A 14,720-nucleotide genomic window follows, 5' to 3' on the forward strand; every position below is an offset into this window, starting at 1 on the left:
ATAATTAAATAATAAAATAAAATTAATTATAAAATTATTTTTTATTATAAAATTATTTTATTATATTATATTTTTAATTTTATATAAAAATAATAAATTTAATAATATATATATTATTTAATATTTAAATTATTTTTATATATTTAAAAATTTAAAAATTTAAAAATTTTATTTATTTTTAAAAAAATTATTAAATATTTATATATTTATAATTTAAAAATAAAATTTTTTTATTAATTTTTTTTTATTAAATTTTATATTATTATTTAATTATAATATTTAAATTATTAATATAAAATTTTATTTTAATATATAAATTATATTTTAAATTTTATTAATTTTAAATAAATTTAATAATTTAATTTAAAAAATTTTAATAATTAATTTAATTAAATTTTATAATTATATTTAAATATTATTTTATTTATTTTATTATTAAATTAAAAATTAAATATAATTTTTTATTATATTAATTTTTATATAATTATATTTATAAATAAAATTTAAATACATTTATTATTAAATTATATTAATAATTAATATTTAAATATAAAAAATAAATAATAAATATAATATAATAAAATAAAAAAAATATATTAATTATTTTAAAAAAATAATAATTAAAAAAAATATAATAAAAAAAAATATATTATTCATTTTAATTAAATATAAATTAAAGTAGTTTTTTAATATATAATTTAACTTAGTTAACTTATTCAATACTAGATAAAGTATCTCTTTTACAATGTGTGGCAGGTATTCATTGGCCCTGGTAAGTTAAATAAAAAAGATAAACACTCTCTATAATTTGATATATTATAGCTGATGCTTTAATAGCCACTTTCCTTAATCCAGCAGATGTTAGAGGACGATGGCGTTCAGATTGAAGATACAATAATGAACGAGGGCAGCGAAGCCCACCATCAATCTTATAACTTTGCTCCAGGAAGTAATGGTGTCGTGTGTAGAGCTGATACTTCTCCCAGCAGTGTTAAATTAAAGGATAAAGGGCAACATGTTTCCGACGATAAAAGCGCCAGTGGAGAGGCCTCTAGCCCGAAGAGCAGTGATGAAGTTATCAAATACACTCTCCAATCAATGAAGTGGGGAATTCTACCTTCGTGGTCGAAGCAAAACGTCACTCCTTCCCGTGGAGTTATAAACTGCAGAGATGACTCTCTTAAAACCACGGGTGGTATGTGGCAATCAATAAAAGCCCGCAAACGATGCATTGTTGTCGCACAAGGGTTCTTCGAATGGCTCAATGTGAGTGACAAAGACAAACGTCCATATTTTATAAAACGGACAGATGGCCGCTTAATGTGCTTTGCTGGGCTATGGGACTCCATTCAACATCAAGGTATGATATTGCATATGGGATATATGTTTGCCAGCTCGCCATTGACATTGCTGTGGAAGACGCCGGAAATAGAACTTATACCTATGCAATAATCACAACCGACTCAAACCAACAGCTACGATTCTTGCATAATCGTATGCCCGTCATTTTTGATGCTGGCTCCAAGGAATTTCACCAATGGCTTTATCCATTAGAGCAAAGATGGACTAATGATCTTCAGTCCTTACTAAAACCATTCCGAGGAGAGCTGGATATTTATCCGGTTAACAGGAACGTTGGAAAAGTTGGCCGTAGCTCTCCATCTTTTATTCTGCCATTAAATAACAATGGCGATGAGCATGGCATCGCTCACTTCTTTCCTAAAATTGCCGATATGCCAGCCGCTGAAAAGTCAGAAATGCCGGGTGAGATATGGAAACGCGAGAGTAACGATGATCAGCATCTTATTTTGCCCAGTATCAAGCGAGGTTCATCTGAAACAACGGAGTCCCCAAAGAAACACAAAGTTGATAGTAGCTATGATCCTCCGTCGAAGAAAAGACGCGTCAAGCCAGCCCCCCCAGGTGTTCAAAGAATAACAGATTTTTTTGGCCAAATGCAACACGACAAATAGGGGCTGCTTTTCCAGCTTTCCAAGTTGGCTATCCGATGCTATTGATATATTTGGCACTCTCTGTTATTTTCCTCTATTTCCAACCATTTTGCTACCTTTTCAGCTTCAACCGCTCTTTTATATCGGAAATTGTAATCTTTTGTAGTACTTGAAGAGTCTTCTTTGAAGTATTAGCGTCGAGCTGCAGCTCCCTGTTAACGTGTTAAATATACGGCTAAATATGAGCATAAAGAGCCTCATTGTCTTTTCTACACAGGCAGACGCCTTATTCATCCGTATCGATTTAGCCAAAGTTGACTGGTAGTTGGCAAACAGCTATAGATGGTATATATCTTTTGCTACCCCAGTTTGACCATTTGTTTCATCATCTTGGCTGGTCATCATTTGCAACAGGTGCAATTCTGGAGGGCAATATCTCTTGTATCTACCCTGCCTCGCTCTCTATAACTTGGAACCAGTGGCTATGAGCTCAAGCCACGTAATTTTGCTATCTGGTAGCCCCTCTATGCTGATTTGGATCCAATGCCGGTCTATTCTCATCCCAAGCGAACAGCGTACCGAAAGGAAAATGCTGGATGACAGGAAATTTCGATAAAACCTCTGCGTTGAACATTTTGATCATGCCTTTATTAATTTTGCCCCATCCGTCTTTTATGCCGGAAATATCGAATAGCATTGGGCTATGCTCCCAAAATGGACCTTTTTTTACATCGTTGATAAATGCAACGGCTGAAAAGTACATGTTAACCTGTCTCATACCCTCGACAATGCTTGGGTTGGTAATGTCGCTTGGTTTTGGTGCGCCTCTTACAGAGCCATCAACAGGCATAGGATCATCTTCGCTACTGATTGGACGAGTAAGTTGTGCAGATCCGAAGATATACGGAATAAACGAATGGTCATCTAAGCCCCATACGCCATGAGAGCCTGCTGGCTCAAGAGTATATGTCGTAATGAGTTGCCTCACGATATCGAGATACCTGGAGAAGTGAGCTTATTGCCAACTCTTTCATATGCTCATTACTTACGGTTCGATGACTAGGAGCACAATTTCCCTTTCAATATGCCCACCTTGTACTCCGTCCTTGAAATACCCTAATTTCCATAGACAACCAAGGAAAGCAACGAAATTGAGCTCATGCCCTGTGCCGTAGTCGAGGCGCTGCGGGCTGCCGAATGATCCGAGCAAATAGCTTGCTACCTCATCTTTGGCATGCCCGTTGCCTATCCGGAGAGTTTCCGCAAGTAACCCATTGTCCAGCAGGGTATCTAGCTCGGCATTGAGGAGTTGAAACCATTTACGAAAGCTTACATTTCCAAATCGGTGGGATCCAGGATCCGGAGGCGCTTTGTCGATGAGAGTACGGATGCATGATAGAAGTGTCTGCAATGACTGAATGGAGCCCGTTGATGTTGCCTTTGATCCAAGGGGGTATACAGATAGAGAAGAGCCAACTAGCTGTCGCGGGCAAATGGCGTGGTTGAGTTGAAGGATGAAAAGTCCGATGTCTCGGTAAGCTTCGCTGGCGAGAAATCTATGGACATCTTCAGTCTGGTGTATGCGTTTGATAGGTGCCTGAAAAATAGGTGGACGGGAAGAGTCGATAATATTAAGAGAGGCCCTGTCTTGAATATAAGCCATTTTAAATATAGACGTCTGTATAAAAGGTATTACTAGAAAGCTACCTAGATAAGTTTTATTCGCAGGTTAACTAAGCTATTGCTAAGATTTATTATATAAATACTAAATATATATATATATATATATATATATAATTATTATTCATAAATAATAAATAATTTTATATTGAATTTTAAAATATTTTTAAGTATTATTATATATATATTAAATATAAATATTATACATAAATAATATATTAATATTAATATTAATTTTATTTAAAAAATATATATTAATACTAGTATTTTATATTATTAAAATATATATAAAATAAATTTATAAATTTATATACTTACTAGCTATATTTATTATTGTCTATTATTGGTATTTTAAACATGAGCTTATGAAATACAGGTATAATATTATATAGGTATTCATGCTGGTAGCGAAAACACTGGCTTGGTACTTAGGTAGCTATAGCGTATAGACTACTTAGGAGGTACCAGGGATGATATGCTGTCATGTGCTTCGCATTGACTGTCTCTGTTTTATGTCCTAGCTGTCTAAAGAAGCGTTGTCTCAGGATATTCGCGCTCATGCCTAATGATTAACGCCCTCTTTCCTTGCCATCAAGCTATACCTGTCGCATTACCACCTTGGAAATCCACTATTTACGGCGTCCTCATGTGGCGATAGACGTCGTGACGACAACCCGCTCAGGAGGTGTTTATTTAGCCCACCATCTGTTGCTGGATGGTCCCTCAACTTACCACTCGCGCATCTCACTGAATGCTTAACCCAAAATCAAGTAGTGAAGGGTTGCGTGTCTGAAGTTAGAGACCATAGTTAGGACCGGCCTTTGTCCGGGGCTCCCGCCTCTTTACGGCCTTCGCGCCATTCTTGATGATGGTATGTTCTCTCCGGTGGAAGTGATTGCTCGGCGCCGTGAACGCTACCGAAGCGGAGTTCATATGTAGAATGGAACACGTCGGTATGCCATGGCCATGGCCAAAATTAATCCAAGCATAATTAGAACAAGAGCGATTCCGACTTTGCGAACGTCGCTAATGAAATCGGGATATAGACATCATCTCGACTTCATGGCGAAATTGCCGGCACCCTTTCCACACGGCGTGGCCATTCTAGCCAACTCTCAATTTCAGACCCTAGCCACCATGTAACGGAGACGATCGGCAACTTATATGATGAAGATGAAGACGCCGGTTCTGACACGAGTCGTCCGCTCAGTTTTGTGACTGATTTGGCATACCAAGAACAAGTAGCCCAGTCGCAACATCAACACAATGACAAGCCGTCGCATTCAAATAAGTTGTCGAATCTTTCTCTCCAGCCAATATCAGATCTGCAACCACAGTCAAAATCTCATAACGACAATGGAAACGCGAAATCGCCCCAGAAAAGTCCTGTTAGAGGAAATAGTCAATGGAGCGACCAACGGGACCAAGATACAATGCCCCTAACGTCCCCTACCATATCACTCCGAGAGTTTCCTCTGACCAATATAGATAATCCAAATGACATCGCTCAGGAGCTGAGCAATTTACAAGCCCTGAGGCGTTTATCTATGGACGTGGGCAACAGCATTGATCCGGATATGCCTCCAATGTCTTTAGCAACCATGCCGGCTGCCGCACCGCGAGGAGACGACGACGAGAACGACCCCTCGAGATTACTTTGGGTGCCGGCTAGAGTACATCCAGAACTGGCGCCTACCGAGTTCAAGACGTTCTTGGCAAGTCGCCTTCAATCAATACGAAGGAGATCAGGAGATTCCTTTCTTTCCGTCTCAGATGAAAAATATGGCGGTGGTTCGGATTCTATGGGCTCATCTTCATTAAGAAGAAAGAAGTCTATGCTTTCACGTCAAATTGACAGCCCGGAAGATCGAACTCTTGAGGGATTCACAGATGGCGCGGAGAGGTCAGAGAAGCATGATTTCAAGGATAATCAGCAAGATCGGGAACTGAGTCTAGACGAGCTAGTAAAAGACCCCTCAAGGGCAGTTCAAAGACTTGCTCAAGAGTCCCATAGCTATTCAGGTAGCTTAGAAACTGGGATGGATGATATGCCTATCCTTCCTGTTGCACCCAGTAGCGGACTACGGAGATCAACTCGCACGACATATCGAAAAGGGGGCAGTTTACGATTTGGAGACAAAGGGTCATTTTCCAAGCGAATGGCACAACGTCAGCAAAGCGGCGAGACTTCAGAAATCACTGCTACATCGGCTGAAGATATTCCTCGGGAGTATCCGTTAGTTAGAGTGCAGTCAGAGTCTTCACATGAGAACTTTTCAAGACCTACTCGGTCAGATCGAAGACAGGATAGATTTTCGGAAGAACAGGGTATGGCATCAGCGGATATCGACACTTCGTCAGCATCTATACGCCAATCCCAATTCTCCATCCGAGGATCTTCAGCTCAGCCCAACTCATCTGCTAATGGAACTCTAGCCAAAGATGGACCAGGCGCTTCTCAAGATAACCGACATCCAGAGAAATTCCCACAGCGATCTTCTTCCCAGTCTGTTGCAGTGACATCAGAATCCGGGCTGGAATCTACATCAGAGACTATGGGAGAAAATTCACAAGGCAGCTTGGGTTACCACACTCCGCTCGGCAATACTGGATCTGTGGGCAATAACAATTCATCCAGTTCTGCGAAGTCTTCTATTCCTACCATAATACAGACCAGCAGTACTGGTGCGAACTCAATCTCATCAAGTATCTCAAATGGCAACACTGGCCGTGCTGATATACCAAGTGCTAACCCTGTGCACACGAAAGACGACAAAAAACCGGATAAAAAGTCCAGAAAAGACAAGGACGAAGACTCTCATAATTCCACTAGATCTGGTGGCGCTTGGAAGTGGTTCAAGGGTGTAGCGGATGATAGAGATAAAAAGAAGGAAGAAAGCAGGAAATCCAGGCATAAATCCTTATCTGAAAAGGCTCAGGATAACGTGCGATTGGATGTGATTCAAACTTCGATTGAGAAGAACGCGACCAAGGGCCGTGAAAGCCTGGTTCTTGATCGAGAAAATATCGACAATAAAGTTTCAGACGAGAAAAAGAAAGAAAGCAATCGAAAGAGCGATTCAAAGAAAGAAAAAGATGGAAGCTTATTCTCATCCATTTTTGGCGGAGGCAAGAAGCGAGAAGAGAAGGAAAAGAACAAGAAGCACCAGCAATTGCTGCATGTCCCGGAGGACATAGTACCTTACAAGCCTTTGCAACCAGATATTGACTACCACTGGAGTCGCTTCCCCCTTTTAGAAGAACGCGCTATCTATCGTATGGCGCATATCAAATTAGCTAACCCTCGCCGATCCCTCCACAGCCAAGTGTTACTGAGTAACTTCATGTACAGTTATTTGGCAATTGTTCAAGCTATGCATCCCCAAATGAATGTTCCGATCTCACCTCAACAAAAGCGACTGGAAGAGGAGGCACGCCGTAAACGTGAGGAGCAAGAATACTTGGCTCAGCGTGATGCACAAGATGAGCAAGATGAGCACCAGAATCTTGATCAATATGATTTTGATTATCATCGCGTAGGTCACCCCTTGGTCATAAAGAAGAAGCATGCTAAATTAGTCAGATGGCCGTACAATACGCAGATTCCAATTCCGACAGACCGGTGGAGTATGTGGATGATGCTCAGATATATGAGGATGATCACACGAGTAACAACCATGAGAGTTACGGTGATGACGATGCAGGCGGTTACAGCCAAGAAGTGAAAGACTACTATCATAATCATAATGATGCGTCAGATCGCCACAGCGGCCAAGATGGCATATGGTGATGCCCTTCAGCAAGATTGGCTACGTGTTCAATCTCACGAAATATTATCTCTATATTAACGCAACGAGCATGTTCGGTGGCCGAGATGGCGTGTAAATCTTATGTTTTCTTGATTTTTGGCGGAATTCTAGTATACAGTGGCGTTTTTGGAGCCTGGTATGCGTCATGCTACTCCTGTGTAGGTAGCTCATGGGAAGGGTACGCGCAGCCGAGATGCAATATCGTGGCCGTATTTGGTGGGTATAGATGTTAAATGACCTTAAGTTAAACGCATTGAAGCTGATCTTCATATTCACCTATGGGTATGGAATCTTTGGATTGAGCGGCTAACAATTGCAGAACAGCCTTGTCACATTCTCGAATGTTTATCTTACCAATGTTAAGACCTCTATAGATGGTTAGGTGTGGAACGAGAATTACTTCATAGCCTTATATCTCCTTTATAGGAGTATGATGGCAGATTTCTGGAGCATTTTGTCATCGCAGAAGCATTCTTAATACTCCGAGCAGCCTTAGAGTAGCATAGTCTTCACATATAAAATTGGGACTTGAACAATCGCATATCAGGGGACCAGATCATGAATTTAACAAGAAACAAGGAATTGTGTTTTCAACGTCTAATAGTGATACAGTGCCTGCTTTAATTATACTCAGGGCAAGGTATCTATTGCTTCTTCTCCTCTGGTTTGGGCACGGGCAGTTTGAAAGACTCAGGCTTGACGTCTTCGCCTTGGCCGACTTGTTCCCAAGCACTGGATCCGCCTTCGAAGTTTCGGAATGCCTGAGTAAGCTCCAATGGTTCGGTGACAATTCGCTTCTTTTCCTCATCATAGCGGATTTCCGTGTATCCCGTGAGCGGGAAGTCTTTCCGTAAAGGATGGCCTTCAAATCCATAGTCGGTCATGATGCGCCGTAGATCAGGATGGCCTGTAAAGAAGACGCCATATAGATCGTATACTTCACGCTCATACCAATTGGCGCCTCCAAATAAGCTTGTGATACTCGGAACAGGCGATGATTCGTCGGCGTAAGTTTTCACTCGGATGCGAGAGTTATATCGAACGGAGAGCAAGTTGTAGACGACCTCGAAACGCTTGCTGCGAGTGGGGTAGTCGCATCCAGTGACGCTGCTTACCTGGGTAAATTCTGCAGCAGTATTGTCTGGACACAAGGTTAGGCTAGGTTAATGTATGTAGGTAGTGGTATACGAACACTTTAGGAAGGAAAACACGGGGATAACGCCAGCTGGAGAGATGTAGATGGTGAGCTCGTCTTTCCACACGGAAAACTGCTGGACGTATTTTGGGAGACACCCCATTAACCAGGTGCCGTATCGATGGAGATTGTCTGCCTTGCTTTGGTATTTGGCTGTTGGGTTGACAACTGGCGCCTTAAGAGTTCCAATTGGATCTCTGGGAGCTTTTCTCATATTGGGAGCCTCTTGTGGCATTGCGACCATTCGGGGAGCAGAGGTCGATATTGCACGAGCGACCTGTCCAGCGCGAGCTCGAGCCATGGCTTTTGTCGGCTCCAGAATTGAGCCCGGAGCCGCTCTCCATGTAAGTTTGGTAGCCATAGTGAATCAATGACCTGATGAGCGTACTGGCCAAGGGACTTCTCACGAACTGGTGGAGGAAGTTAACAAGGCAATTAGCTCATGTCTCCGGGGATGCGGATTGAATCTCCGATGATTTGCCGCAAGCATGCATGGCGGGGCGCGAAAGAAACTGAAGAATTAGAGGCACTAGATATCACGTGAAATATGGGCCCACTTGATCTTTGTACCAAGCGGTTGGCCTGTCCCACACCATCTTCTGAACAAACATCCTCAGCTATCTACCATTTGGCAACATAACCACTATTGTTTATTTTAGAGGCTGAACGCCAACCCTCACCGCAAACATGGCACCCCAAGATTCTTTCATAGAAGAAGAAGAAGATGTCTGGTATGTTGTCTCCGGCGCTCCGCTTAATAGGAGCCTCGACTTCCCTGAGTTGGAAACCTCTAACGAGTTTCCATAGTCCTCTTTGCATCGAAGAATTTGATTTGTCAGATCGAAACTTTCGTCCTTGCCCATGTGGCTACCAGGTAATAACAAACTTAATGGAACGATGGTAAGAACTGTGCTCATTTCGCATACAGGTCTGTCAGTTTTGTTTCAACAACATCAAGAATAATATGAACGGCCTATGTCCTGCGTGTCGACGACCTTACGATGAAAAAACTATACAATGGAAAGTCGTGACGACAGAAGAGTACGCTGCACATCCATGATATTTTTTCCCTCCCCCTATAACCCATGCTAACGCAACGTAGAGTTGCCGAGTTCCGTGCCAATATACAAAAGAATCAAAGAAAGCGAGTTCAAGAACAGCGCCAAAAGGAGGCTCAAAAGCGCGAGGCCGAGAAAGAGAATCGCAAGAACCTTATTGGAGTACGTGTCGTGCAGAAGAATCTCGTTTATATTACAGGTCTAGCACCCACCGTTCGGGAAGATGAACTCCTTAAGACCCTCAGAAAGCCTGAATTTTTTGGTCAATACGGAGCTATTCAAAAAATCTCAATTAGTAATCGAAAGAGCTCAGATGGTCAACATCACTCGTTGGGCATCTACGTCACTTTTGAAAAGCCCGAAGAAGCAACTCGGTGTATCCAAGCAGTCCATGGGTCACAAAATGGTGATAGGATATTGAAAGCCCAGTATGGAACGACGAAATACTGTTCAGCATGGCTCAAGAACGAAAAATGTAACAACCCAGGCTGTATGTTTCTACATGAGCAAGGCGATGAAGAAGATAGCTACACGCGTCAAGATTTGTCGTCCATGAATGGCATCCACACACAAAGGCCACTACCTAGCGGAAACAATGGTTCCTTCCGTACGACCCCTCGGCAACAGGTCTCGCAACCAACCTTAACACCCGTGTCACAATCCATGGCACGGTCTTCGAGCAAAGATGGCTCGGATTATGGGCTGGATGGATCGGCATTGCCTTCGTCGGCCAACTGGGCGCGAAATCCCCAGCGAAGCCGGAGAGGTAGCCATGCAACCAGCGGCGCTCCATCCAGTCCTGCTGTTTCAGCCTCCTTACCCACCACAACTGAGGTTGCCCAAGAAGCTGTGGAAGATATCGAAACCTCATCCCCTTCGTCTCAGCCGCTAGAAGATGATAAAGCGTCAAATAAAGACCTTACTGAAGAACCACAGGAACAACTACCAAAGAGCTCACTGGTCACCATTCTGCGTGCGCTACAGAGCTGCACATTTTCAAGCTTTGTTACCCCCCAGGCGAACGAACTAGAGCCTCCGTTGTTCGACATCCGAGGCGGCGAGAAGCGAAAAGCAATGCGTGAGGATGACGACGCCCGAATTAGTGGCGACCAGAAGAATGCTGCAGAGGGCCAAGTCCATTCGGAGAGCGAGGCAGAGACTGGTGGCAGCCTTGCTCTTGGTGGCGAACCAGAAGAGCGAGATATGGCTGGTGATGGGCAAGCGTTTGAGCACCGACACATCAACACATTCCCCCCAATCCAAAGAGCCAATGCCGATACTCTATTCGGCCCTGCTCTTAGTGGTTCGAATTTCAACCCAGGTACAAACCAGATGGGGCGAGGGATCACCCCTCAGCAGCTGATGTCACTTCGGCCTCAGTCAGGATTCGGCGAACAAGTTCCTTCCAGTCTCTCAGGCCAGACTGCTTTCCAAAACCAAGGTCATAATCGTCAATCATCTCGATTTAGCTTTATGGCTGATAGCCCGCCAGCAGCAACCAATCTTAAATTCACCGCAAATCCAAGAGTAATGGGCCAGCAGTCATCAATGATACCTGCCTCGTTACAATCTTCGAGCAACAGCCACTTTTTCGGGAGCTCTATGCCTGCACCTCCACCTGGACTGAAGTCTACTAATACGCCACCGAATATTTTTGGCCAAGGATTTGGTGGTTCAGCATTTGGGACTGCGACGAAAGATTCGTCTGGCGATTTACTACAGAGTTTAATTGGTAGGAGTCGAGGTGGCGGTAACCAGCCTCATGATGGTGGAAAGCGTGAGTACATGATTTCTTCTTTTTCTAATCAGTATCCACCACCCTCAACCTCTACCCCTGCTCCTACTTCTGGCCTTTTGGCATCGCTCTACGGTAACCACCCCGGAGCATTCCAAGACTTTGGCTCGAAGCAGAAGAAGAAGGGGAAGAAGCATAGACATGCTAACACTTCCTCCTCTGGGGGGAGTGGTCTAGTGGATCTTGCGGACCCGAGCATACTGCAGGCGAGGATGCAGCACCAATCGCAAAGCAACACCGGAGTCAATCAAGGAGTTTTTAGCGGTCAGAGCCAAGGTGGGTATGTCCCGAATATGATGTATAATTCCAGTTATGCCCGATGGTAGCATAACAAAGGGCGTTACATGATATTTTGATTTTCACTGCACATTTTTATGCTGTACTAGGGGAGGCGTTCAAGAGCACTTGCATTTGATGCTGGAGATAATTTTTAAGGATTGCGTTGCATGCATTGGTTCCAGCGGGTATAATTACGATAATGGCTAGAGGAGCATACTTTTTCTCTTCGGTCAGGCGCATTTAAAGTTGGCGATGGTTAACTCCCGTTTTCATTTTCACTTTTTTATTTCTTCTATTTGATTTTTTTAACGGGCCGAGGTTTTTTTTTTTTTTTGTTCATATGGACTGGCGCAAGCTGAATGTCCAGCAAGGCAAACCATCATCGTCTTCCCACACAAACCCTCCATGTATGTTAACGGATTGCACGAGGTCAGCACCATCGGCGTCTCCCTTGGCTGCAATATAGCATCATACTGTCAAATTTTCAAACTTTATCTACCTTCCCCTCGTTATTCCCCGTGGAAGACGATGATGGAGGTCGTAGGATGACACTTTTTGTCTTTGTATTATGAAGAGCCCCAATCCGTAGCCTGTTATCCCGCTCTCCCTCCACTACATTGTGTTCAGACTTCGTTGTATTCCACATTGCTAATGTGTGTTCTTTAGACCATGAATTTCAATTATCAGACGAAGCAAAGTTGTCAGTGGACGCACTTGTCTCAGATGATTCATTACCGGCGGTAGGCAACGCTGAGCACCGTCTCCACGAGACTTCCTATTTAAGTATATCTGATGTGCCTATTCCCAATACTATACAGACCCAAGGCCAGCCACAGAGTTCGCAAGTGCCGTTGGCTACGCCTTACGTTCCACCACTTGTTTCTGTTAATGATCTACTTCTATCCAAGAAGATGGCCTCAAAACCGAATGTACTTAACCAAGATGTAGATCTCCGCACCAAAGCCAACGCTGCAAAAGATCTTCTTCCTGCTGGAATGCTGGGTTCTTGGCCTGCACCAACTAAAGGGCCTATACTTGAAGACAAAGATTTCCCTGCTTTAGGTGCGCCAAAAGCAAACGAAGCTTTAGGTGCTAATGGCAGCTCAATTTCCTCTAAAGCTGCCATGTTGAAGGCCACACCAGGAGCAAAGAAACACAATGAAAACTTTCCGGAGAGCCCACAAGAAGATCAGAGAGAGGGCGTTAACACAGAAGAATTTCAATCTGTAAAAGGCAGCCAGATCAAATCCTTAACACATGCTACCCAAAACTCTGGACCTTCCTTCCAACCAAGAGAAGAGACCGAGAAGACGGATGGATTGGCAGAAGTTTCCAGATTTCCGCCTTTACCTACTCCTTCTGCAGCCGGCAGCGCCACGGTCACGGCATCGCGAGGCATGCCGAAAACGTTGAGGGTAGTTCCTTCATCAATAAAGACTGAAACTCGCTCAGCTTCACCGTCACCGTCACCGGCTCCCATCTCCAGCGTGGTATTTGCGACGGGGAAGCCAGGAAACTCGCACCGACCTGGTACTCCAGCTAGCGAAATGATTAGTGACACCGCCTCTATTACTTCAGTTTCAGTTTCTATCTCCCGGGCTGGATCCCCTCCCCTCAGCAAAATTGGCACTGCTCCAGTACGAGGTACTACCAAAAGTCAACAACGCAAGCAGCGTAAAGATGTGTTGAAGCAAGAAACAAAGATCTTGGCTGAAACACCCAAGACAGAAGCAACAGAACATGCCCCTGTGATTGGGAGGAAGAAAAAACAGAAGAAGGAAAAGCCTCCCAAAGAAACCAATGCTTCATCTTTAGTAGTTACCCCTATTGAACCGCGCAGAGAGGAGACAGTAACACAGTCTAAGGGCAATGGAAAGCAAATAACGGATGATAATCGCCAAGGAGACTCGAAAACGGAGGGCACGAGATATAGTCATGGTGGTACTTCAAACTTTGGGAGCTCGGAGAAAGAGGTACAAGAAACGTCCTCCGTGCTACCGATATCGTCATTGCCTGGGACATCTGAATCAGCCAATAAAGCTCTGGAAAGACCACAATCCAGCCCCGCATCTGTCTTTGCTGATATTAAAGAATCACTCTGGACAGCTGCTATAGATAAATTGCAACTATTGAAGCCTGTTTCGAGCAATTCATCTAGGCCAGAAAACAATGCCTCAAATTCCTTAGGTAAAAAGGAGGATTGCAAAGAGTGTTCCTGCAGATGCGGCGAGATGCAAGATGCTGATCTTGCTGCACTGCGTGCCGGGAGGCCAGTGCGTAAACAATTTCATACAGATGGCAGTCGTATGCTGATCACTCCTCACGGAGACTGCATCCGTGGGCTAACCCCAGAAGAAGAGGATACCTTCCTAGCCCTCCAAACAGCTATTGCTGCGACGGCTGAGAATCCCGCAGCATTTGTGGCACCAAGGCACCAGCCGAGCAGCGGTGCATTTTCACTCATCAAGGGTCGAGCAGTCCCAAATGGGCGGCCGAATATTTTCCCTTCTACTGTTCAGCCGCAATCACAAGATCCTATCGGCAAGCTCCAGCGAGAAGATGCCCTGAGTTACATCAATCAGTATGTGCTCCCTAGACTAAGCCTCGGTGCTACTAGCATGGGATTTCCGAAAGGGGCATCTTCGACTCGGGACTCGGCGAGCCTCAATTCTCTGGCACCGTATTTTTACGGCCCAGATGCTGCTGCCGGAGTAGGAATTTACAGCACACCAGAAAGTGCTCGGGCTATACAAGATTTTGCTGCACCAGGAATGTCCCTGGATGAGATCAGTAAAGGCGCGGCTGCAAGCTCAATTGGAAACATGCCGCTAATGAGCGTTGAGGATGCGGAAGCAGCTTTGATAGCAGCAAAGAGAGAGACCGAGAAGCTTGAAAAAGGCCTGAATTTGGTTATAAAGCGAAACCGCAGGCTACTACTAGGTGCTTGATGTC

At 43.7% G+C, this 14,720-nt stretch overlaps 5 protein-coding genes across 5 annotated transcripts; 3 read left to right on the forward strand and 2 right to left on the reverse strand.

The window, feature by feature from the left end:
* Window positions 1-714: 714 nt before the first annotated feature.
* Window positions 715-2,032, forward strand: GGI43DRAFT_84454 (putative peptide hydrolase). Its single transcript, XM_083210395.1, has 3 exons — window positions 715-772; window positions 838-1,360; window positions 1,420-2,032. The coding sequence occupies exons 1-3, from the start codon at window positions 746-748 to the stop codon at window positions 1,971-1,973; spliced, it is 1,104 nt and encodes a 367-aa protein (XP_083059060.1). The 5' UTR covers window positions 715-745; the 3' UTR covers window positions 1,974-2,032.
* Window positions 2,033-2,353: 321 nt separating this feature from the next.
* On the reverse strand, window positions 2,354-3,687 carry GGI43DRAFT_84450 (peptidylprolyl isomerase RRD1). Its single transcript, XM_083210394.1, has 2 exons — window positions 3,002-3,687; window positions 2,354-2,953 (listed from the first exon to the last, which is right to left on the reverse strand). Exons 1-2 carry the CDS (start codon window positions 3,613-3,615, stop codon window positions 2,461-2,463), a joined length of 1,107 nt encoding a protein of 368 aa, XP_083059061.1. The 5' UTR covers window positions 3,616-3,687; the 3' UTR covers window positions 2,354-2,460.
* Window positions 3,688-3,969: 282 nt separating this feature from the next.
* Window positions 3,970-7,982, forward strand: GGI43DRAFT_408405 (uncharacterized protein). Its single transcript, XM_083206355.1, has 3 exons — window positions 3,970-4,503; window positions 4,679-7,168; window positions 7,216-7,982. The coding sequence occupies exons 1-3, from the start codon at window positions 4,498-4,500 to the stop codon at window positions 7,420-7,422; spliced, it is 2,703 nt and encodes a 900-aa protein (XP_083059062.1). The 5' UTR covers window positions 3,970-4,497; the 3' UTR covers window positions 7,423-7,982.
* Window positions 7,755-9,108, reverse strand: GGI43DRAFT_84507 (complex I 30 kDa subunit family protein). The gene is made up of 2 exons (XM_083210396.1): window positions 8,634-9,108; window positions 7,755-8,582 (listed from the first exon to the last, which is right to left on the reverse strand). Exons 1-2 carry the CDS (start codon window positions 8,995-8,997, stop codon window positions 8,086-8,088), a joined length of 861 nt encoding a protein of 286 aa, XP_083059063.1. The 5' UTR covers window positions 8,998-9,108; the 3' UTR covers window positions 7,755-8,085.
* A 215-nt stretch (window positions 9,109-9,323) lies between these two features.
* Window positions 9,324-14,716, forward strand: GGI43DRAFT_385004 (uncharacterized protein; the record flags this gene model as incomplete). Its single annotated transcript, XM_083203593.1, has 5 exons — window positions 9,324-9,367; window positions 9,444-9,510; window positions 9,565-9,677; window positions 9,739-11,765; window positions 12,435-14,716. The coding sequence occupies 5 exons, from the start codon at window positions 9,324-9,326 to the stop codon at window positions 14,714-14,716; spliced, it is 4,533 nt and encodes a 1,510-aa protein (XP_083059064.1).
* Between the last annotated feature and the right edge of the window lie 4 nt (window positions 14,717-14,720).

The sequence above is a fragment of the Trichoderma evansii genome, assembly GCF_050947405.1.
Source record: "Trichoderma evansii strain SZMC 28006 chromosome Unknown GGI43scaffold_14, whole genome shotgun sequence".
In the NCBI taxonomy this organism is placed as follows: Eukaryota; Fungi; Ascomycota; class Sordariomycetes; order Hypocreales; family Hypocreaceae; genus Trichoderma; species Trichoderma evansii.